This window comes from Bactrocera latifrons, unplaced genomic scaffold, assembly GCF_001853355.1.
Source record: "Bactrocera latifrons isolate USDA-ARS-PBARC rearing strain unplaced genomic scaffold, ASM185335v1 scaffold_66, whole genome shotgun sequence".
Lineage (NCBI taxonomy): Eukaryota > Metazoa > Arthropoda > Insecta > Diptera > Tephritidae > Bactrocera > Bactrocera latifrons.
The window spans coordinates 694,788-703,065 of NW_017537334.1; the positions used below are offsets into that span (position 1 = coordinate 694,788).

General features: G+C 34.4%; 2 protein-coding genes across 5 annotated transcripts in view; one reads left to right on the plus strand and one right to left on the minus strand.

Moving 5' to 3' along the window:
- The window catches only part of LOC108975518 (dedicator of cytokinesis protein 3), an 81,945-nt gene that overhangs the window by 39,538 nt on the left and 34,129 nt on the right, over positions 1 to 8,278 (plus strand). For both annotated transcript variants that reach the window (XM_018944048.1, XM_018944047.1), the window contains exons 2-3: positions 1,988 to 2,229; positions 2,305 to 2,453. In XM_018944048.1, coding sequence (XP_018799593.1) covers positions 1,988 to 2,229; positions 2,305 to 2,453 — 391 coding nt within the window. The remainder of the gene's footprint in view (positions 1 to 1,987; positions 2,230 to 2,304; positions 2,454 to 8,278) is intronic.
- Positions 4,597 to 8,278, minus strand: part of LOC108975519 (innexin inx3) — a 20,773-nt gene continuing 17,091 nt past the window's right edge. For all 3 annotated transcript variants that reach the window (XM_018944050.1, XM_018944051.1, XM_018944049.1), the window contains exons 3-6: positions 6,452 to 6,660; positions 5,925 to 6,385; positions 5,701 to 5,854; positions 4,597 to 5,396 (exon numbers count right to left, since the gene is read on the minus strand). In XM_018944050.1, the coding sequence (XP_018799595.1) occupies positions 5,214 to 5,396; positions 5,701 to 5,854; positions 5,925 to 6,385; positions 6,452 to 6,660 (1,007 nt within the window). In that variant the 3' untranslated portion in view covers positions 4,597 to 5,213. The remainder of the gene's footprint in view (positions 5,397 to 5,700; positions 5,855 to 5,924; positions 6,386 to 6,451; positions 6,661 to 8,278) is intronic.

Sequence of the window (8,278 nt, forward strand, 5' to 3'; positions counted from 1 at the left end):
AGATAAATGCTCTCAGATCTCTTATGGTAAGGGACGTAACATCTTATCTACAAGATACAATATTTCTAATTGCGTCCTAAAATGTGTTACTGAAATCAAAGATCTTGGGGTAATCTTTGACAACAGATTTTCTTTCAGTAATCATATCAACTATATTACTTCTAAATAATTTTCTGTGCTCGGCTTTGTCCGTCGAAATGCTTTAAATTTTTCCGACCCCTACAAGTTAAAATTACTATATACATGCTTTGTTCGGTCCATTTTGGAGTACGCAGTGTTCATTTGGTGACCACATTGCATATCGTCAATTAATAGGATCGAGCGTGTTCAAAAGATTTTTCTTAAATTTGCTCTCCGCTCCCTAAAGTTTGTCGACCCCATACCATCGTATACGTCTCGTTTATTGCATTTACATCTTAAATTACTAGATAATCGACGGTCTGTTCTCTGTCTTTCATTTGTTTTCAATGTAATTAATGAGAATATTGACTGTCCCTATTTATTAGGGAAAATTAACTTCACTATTCCTCAGCATTGCCTCAAGTCTCATTCCATTATATTACAAATTCCATTATATTACAAAATCATTTCCCCATTATATTACAAAAAAGAAAGTACTAATTTTGCTGAATATGCTCCTCTCAAGCGTGCTATGCGTGAGTTTAACTCGATTTCCGAAAAAGTTCTTCTCGATTTTTCGCACTCTAGGGTATCTTTCATTAATACCCTCAATTCTGTTTTTTAATTTAAGTTATTTATCTATGTAATTGTAATTAAGTTTTTTTAGAGTTGTAGTTTGCATCCTAATTTCTCGACTAGTCTGTAAGAATTAATGTTCATAGACTTAAATAAATAATAATAAAAAGATCTTTCAAATCATATAAGTTATTTTAGTGGTCTCATTCAACTCCTTTGATGCTATTTGTAACTCCTCAATCGTACCGTAACGTCGTCACTTTGGAAAAAAAACAAGTCACAAGGGGCCAGGATTGGTAGAATACGTTACCTGCGGCACCATGAATTGTTTAAATTGTTTGTGGCTAATTATTTGTAACGATGCATGATCAAGGGTGTTATCCTGCTGCAAAAGCCAATTTTTGTTCTTTCATAAATCCGGGAGTTTCTAGCGGACCGCTTCGATTAAATTGTGCACAACTTACAAATTATTTTCTTTATTGACCGTACGTCTCTTTGGCAAAAATTTATGATGCACAATATCTTCGGAATCGAAGAAAACTATTAGCAAAATCTTCACATTTGATCTGTCCGGACGTCCGACATGCTCTTCGTCGTTGACACCTTCTCAACGCTCTGAGAACATTTTATTTCACCGATAAACGTTGCTTTTGTTCAGGATAGCTTCACCATATGTCACAGTCAACATTCGGAATCTTGTACAGGTTCTTTGATTCATTTTTAGAATAAGCCACAAACGAAGACGAACTTAAACGAGTCAAAGTAAAACCGCTGCCAAAAATTAATTATACGTTTCAAATGGTCGACCTTGTCAGCATACGTAAGGGATTTTAAATTGTTTATTGTAATAAGTGACTTTTTTCGAGGTCCAAAACGGTTCGTCGAGCGGTTGTATGTTTGATGATCAAGTGAAGGTAATTTCCTTTCCATTCAGTATATCCAACAGTACGAATTCTTACACATTCCGTCTTAGCATGGAATTCGCATGCACCATCTTCGTATATTTCAGTTATACCATATCGGTTTCAGCAAATTGGTAGTGAAGCGACTTTATCGTTTAAATATCTTTAAACCTCATGTGATGGACCATTTCTTCTGATACAATTTCGGTCAACACTTCAAGCTCTTTTCATTCATGAACTGAAATTGTTACCCAGTCAATAGAAAACTGTTGAAATTCACCATACACAAAATACCCGATTATTGTGGCGATGATTTTATACAACAAATTCCTATTAATGTTTGTTTAAATTTCAATATTTAATAATGCATCAACTTCTTTTTCTTACAGCCATACACAATTGGCATGGTGATGTTCGTTTTGGTCTGGCGCTCGACGTGGGTGACTCCGTGGAAATTCTAGAAGAATGCAAAAACTGGTATCGTGGCACATGTGCGCGAAAGTCCCGCGCTGTTGGCATCTTCCCTAAAACCTATATACACATTAAGGATCTGTCGAAAATCGATCCAGTAGTCGGTGAATGTACACAAGTCCTGCGTGAATGGTCGGAAATATGGAAGAAACTTTATGTGGTTTGTACAAAGAAGTACAAAAATAAGAAACAAAATTTGTTTAATGATTTATTTCTATAATTTTATACTCTAAAGGATCGAGAAACGTACAAATTTCACACATTACGCAAGGTAATGTTGTCCATCTTGGAGTGTCGACGTGAGCTCTTAGGTGCCACATTGACGCAGGACCAAACATTGGAATTGCAAACATTGGTTGTTTCACGCATCGATTGGGGAAATCGGTAAGTGATGGCTCAAGATTAAATGCTTGAATAAGTATAATTTCCCTATATACATATCTTAAAAAAAAAAAATCACGTGTCACGTTGTTTGTCCGCGATGGACTCCTAAACTACTGAAGCGATTTTAGTAAAATTTAGCACGTTGTGTCCAGTTCGTGCCAACTTAGAAGATAGGATGGTGAAAAACATGCATATATAAAAAATACAGTGAAAGCTCTATTAAGAAAGACTGGTAACGAGTCATTGATAAAGCAGCCTTAAATTCGTTATTTTTTTCAATATAATTTATTTGTATGAACATATTCTAAATTAAATCTCAACTACAATCCTTTGGATTCCTATATCGACAAAAACGGTTTCGCCTTTATTCGTAAATAAAATTTTCACTRTATTGAATAGTTTATGACATGAATAATAGTATAAAATGTATACCACAGCAACGCGTGTCTGGATCCAGTAGTATTATATATAAAATATAAGTTAAACAAACTTCTCTGAAACCTTTTCTAATGCTCATTATTTGAAATGGTTTTATAAAAGGCGAAAATAAATTTCTATACCCAACCCAACCTTTTTTAGTCTTTCTTTAAAAGAAAGCGCTGCAATGAAGGCTATATTTTTTCCAAATTCACCACTAGATAACGGTTGTGCGCATAATTTATTTTAAGCTTTTATATTCTTTAAAATTTGATTACGATATAGACCCGCGTACTTATGATGAATATACCGGTTGTAGTTATAGTGATTCTCCAATTTATGAGTAAAATCAGTAAATCATTTACCAGCAGGATCTAAAACAGTGAGGAAAGTACTATAACTTACGGGGTGCTCTTGATAACGTTTTGGGCCATCATTATACTATCAATACCACTACAATCATTCTGTCACAAGGAAGACTATATATGAGTCCTTTCAATTTTGATTCCACCTTAAACTTTTCGAGTGCTTTATTAAGCGCAATCTGGCGCACATTATTAAAGGCCTCTTTGGTGAAGAAAAAAGTACCTACTAAATTTCTTGTGCATAGGCACTAGAGCGCGCAAAAAGACAATGATCCGAAACATAGGAGCAGATTCTGTACTCTATGGAAACATGGAAACCATATTCTTTCTTTAGATTGACCGTCACAGTCACCATATCCTAACCAAAAATCTCTCAATTAGAGATAATTAGAGCAGCCGCTTCACTGACAACTTTCCTTTTTACAAAGAACTCGCACATAAGTGCAGACAAATTGTCCACAGTGCGACTATCTCCAAGTGTGGTTTTCTACTTTTTTCTTATACTTGGAACCGAGGACAATGATAGAGTACTGCTCAGAGTCTTCTATACACTCTGTACACGTCGGATAATATGAACTTAAGTTATTACGATATATGTTTAGGTATCTTCTAAAGCACTTATTGCTACTGAGTATTTGGGTTAAGCGAAAATTCAGGTCCCCATGTGGTCTATCTATCCACAAATGTCTGGAATCAGTCTGTAAGTCTATGTACTGCGTTAGTTGGTCTAGCAAATGATTTTATGTCTAGCGCCTGTATCCATATCGGAGACGCATACAGTATTAACTGAACTCATTAACTGAGCTATAAAAAACTTTTTCTTATTTCCAAAGAATAAATATAAGTACTTTTTTTTCAAAAAACGAATACAATTTCTCAATAAGCACAATAGCTGTTGATTATCGCTTCATAAAATAGAAAAATTTATTTAAAGAAGTCTCCCTAACAATCACAATATTCGCATTTTCGTACAAGAATTTCTAAACTTTAGCTTATCTAAACACTTTATCAAAATACAAATTATCAAATGTATACTAATTGTATTCTTTTTTTTTTTTTTTGTTTTTTGTTTTTTGTTTATGTTAATTTTTTTAAGATTTAACTTAAACAAATTTGCAGTTTTTAATATTTTCATATTTATGTATGTATGTATGTATGTATGTATGTAAAAGATCATTCAAGTAAAATCTAAAGGCTTACAGTATTTAATTTATGTACTAAAAAGTCATATAAGTATATAAGAAATGCGCATATAAAAAGTTTAAAGTTATGAACATGGAAGGAGGGAAATGTGGCTTATACAATTGATCAGTATTTTATAATTATATTATAGCAAGTATAAGTGCTGCGCGTATTGGACAACTTTAGTTATGGTTTTAGATAATAAATTCTATAATGTTTGTGCTTAGCTTATTCGCGTGTGTGTGTGTGTGTGCACACGATCTTGCAAAAGACTTGCAAATGGAGAAATTGCACTGTTGCGCAGACGTTGTGTGTTGGCAGTTATTATTAATTTTTTGTATTATATTTTATTTTTGTTTTTGTATTATATATATTTTTGCTTGGCACATTTGTATGCTTTTCGGTGTTTTACAATCGAAGTACTGTTAATTTTATGTTTTAAAAATTTGCTGCTTTGTCATTATTTTGAGAGACACCGTATTTGCCGTTATTGCTGTGGTTGTCTGTCTCTCGTTATTTTATTTATTTTATTTCTAGTAGAGCGCAGGTGCATTGTATGGTAGTAGTTGGATGTTTTCGTGCATAGTATCCAGCTGACAGTAAACAGCAGAACGCCGAGCACTGACTGTCCTTAGCATTTTCGCTTTCTCATCAGATTTTTGTATATGCTTGCCCGTGTGTTTTTGTAGTTTTTGATTTTTATTGGCATTTTAACTTTCTTTTCGTGAATTGTTTTGTTTTATTCCCCGTTTTTTGTTTGCACTATTTCGCTCCCGTCCGCCAACTGTGCATTGATTTATGTCTCGGTCTCCTTGCCGAATCGATCTACTTGCGGATACATGGGATGCATCTCCAAGGTGGATGGCGCCGATGGCGAACGTGAAGCGCCGAGTGCGAGGCAAAGCTCCTGCACCAAGTCACAGTAATACTTTGTATTGATGTTCTGTCCCAAAAAGTGCAAAACCAAGAAGTCGCCAATCTGCGGAAATGCAAAAATAAATAATTTAATATTAAATCGTATAAAAAATATATATGTATACGGGTCATGCCATCCAAAATATATATTGACATTTTTTTTTGTGCAAACATTATTTTGAGCATTGAATTTTAAAAATGCATAACCTCAAAATTTTTAAAGATGTGTCGAATTAAAAAAACTTTTACAATATTTTTGCTCAAAGCAAAAAAGCAAAAATTTTTGCTCGAAAAAAAATTTTACATTCACATTTTGTACGGCATGATCCATATACATATGTTATATAACTGCATTCTCCACAACTCACATCCAACTGGCGTATCAAATATTGGATTTCCTTGTGCTGTCCCGTACGATAAGAGCGTTTGATTATCGTTTCGCGTGTTGTCGGCATCATTATAACGGTAAGTGAGTAAATTAAAGCCAAGCCAGAGAGCACGGACAAAATGATGAACCAGAACCTACAAATCAAACATATTTTTTTGTTTTTCAAAACCGCAAACCAAAACACCAACAACAGCAACAGCTTACCACAAGAAAATGTAAATTTTCTCATTCAAAATATTCAAAGCCAACACACACAACGTGTCGTGCGTCTGTGGTGAACCGCCCGGGCCGAATTTGCGGAAAGTACACTTCGTCAAACGTGGAAAGATTTCAATCATCGGATCAAAACGACGCTCCTGATCCATATTTGAGAACTTAATCACATCGGTGCCGTATGTCATGAAAGCGCCACCCAAAAATTTATCCACCAAAAAGATATTCAACACAACATTGGCGAAATTCAAAGCCTCGCAGAAGTAGTAAGCAAATGAGTAACTGCTATGCGAATTTAAGCTCTGCTTCAAGTATTTTATGATGCGTTCTTGCCGATCTTTGCGATAATCTTCGGGCATGGTAATGAAACCGCGTAGACCCTCGGTGATGTTGCGCATTTTGCCATCTTCCAGATTCTTCCAAATCCAATGCGGTACATAGAACATGAGTCCCTAAAATAATGAAAAATGTGAATTAATTTGATTTTCACGCGTAAATTAGTCAACAGTCTCACGCACCTGGAAGAACAGCACAAATGGCACCCACTGATAGTAGCTGTGGTAACGCTTCTCTTGTCCATATTCATTGCCCAGACCGTGCGCTGCGACATCTGTGCCAATTTGACGATGCTGCTGACCGGGTATGGTGAATGTGTACGTGATCCAACAGAATGTGTTGATGACATGCATTGGTATGGAGCCGTCATTGATGCATGCAATGGGATCGCCTGTAAGCAGAAATTGTTTTATTAATTTTTTGTTGCCATTTTTCTTATAAAATATGGTCGTAAATTTGATTTTTAGCGCGTTTTAATGATTAGTATTAAGCCGATGTATAAAAAGTTTCATAACTTCCCTCTCTCACGCTTATCTTAGGAAACAAAGATAAAACTACCACGAAATAATTAAAAGTATATTAATACAGTTTATGTACCTTATATTATCAATGTTTAGTGACTGGAAATTATTTTGCTGCAACAGTAGCAGTTAAGAGGAAAGAGACCTGAGGAGGCTTGAGATTGATGTGATCTCTACAAAAATTTAGTTTGAGAAGCATATCGCAGTGGAAGCACTTTCTAGTGTGTTTCAGTTCATGTTTTTGCAGCGAGCAAAAATTCTTCTTATTATTTCGTTCAGTGGCATGTGGTTTGGACATATTTATATCATCCGATTCGGTTTAAAATCTTGTTTTTTTTGTAAAAGTGCGTTAAATAAGCATCAAGTAAGTATATTTTATTGTATTCTCGAGCGATCCGATTTAAACATGTCCGTCTGTGACGAAAAGTCCCTCAGTTTTTTAAATATCGATCTGAAATTTTGAACACGTGCTTTTCTCCTGAAAAAGCTGCTTATTTTTCGGAATTTTCGCATATAGCAACCATACAAACTGACCAATCAAAAGCAAGCTCTTGTATGAGAAACTCTTTTATTTGTAAATATATCTTCAGAAAATTGGGCAGGGATTTTTATCCTAGGTAACGATAGAATATCCGAAGAAATTGAAGAAAATCGGATCACTATAGCATATAGCTGCGATACAAACTAACCGATTTAGTTAGTTTCATTTTACTCATTTGAGATTAGTTTTTTCTCAATTTTTATCCCATACTTGACCTAAAATTATTACAGATTTATGCGACCGCTCCATTCAATAAGCTGTGAGTATATATGTATATATGTACATATTTATATTTATATCGCCCGCTGCGTCGGCTAATATCAACTCGTATTTAAATTTCAAGCAGCCGCTGTGATTTAATCCGCCCACGCGGCGTCATTAGGAAGCGTGTGATTAGGCTAAGCTGAGCTTGAAACGATTTACGCGTAAGGCTTCAGAAGATTTATATTAACATGCTCAATTACACATACCATATACATAATGTATGTATGTACGAGGCAAGTGCAAAGGCTTTTAATATTTAATCATGCCATATAAATATGGTTTTAATATACATATGTATTTGTGAGTGTTGTGTAAATACCAGACTTGAAACTTATACTTGCATAATCGCTGATTTTTATAAAAATAGTTTATAATAAAAAAAAATCATTAAGAACGCTTGAGCTTAAGACAGCAGGCGCGTTTTTAGTTGTATATAGTGCATATCTGCATATAGTGTATATGTATATTTGATACATAAAGAGATTTGTACTTAATTCCATATTTAATTCAAGATTTTAATTGCCTGTTTATAAACATTTTGTGAATTTGTTTAATTTTTTTTTTTGTCTCCTATTTACATACTAGTTCAACTGGCAAGCTCTAGGCAGATCTCAGCTCAAAGCGCATTTAGTTTGAGAATTTTTGGTCTTTGTTAACGAAATACTATATTATATAATTTTTTG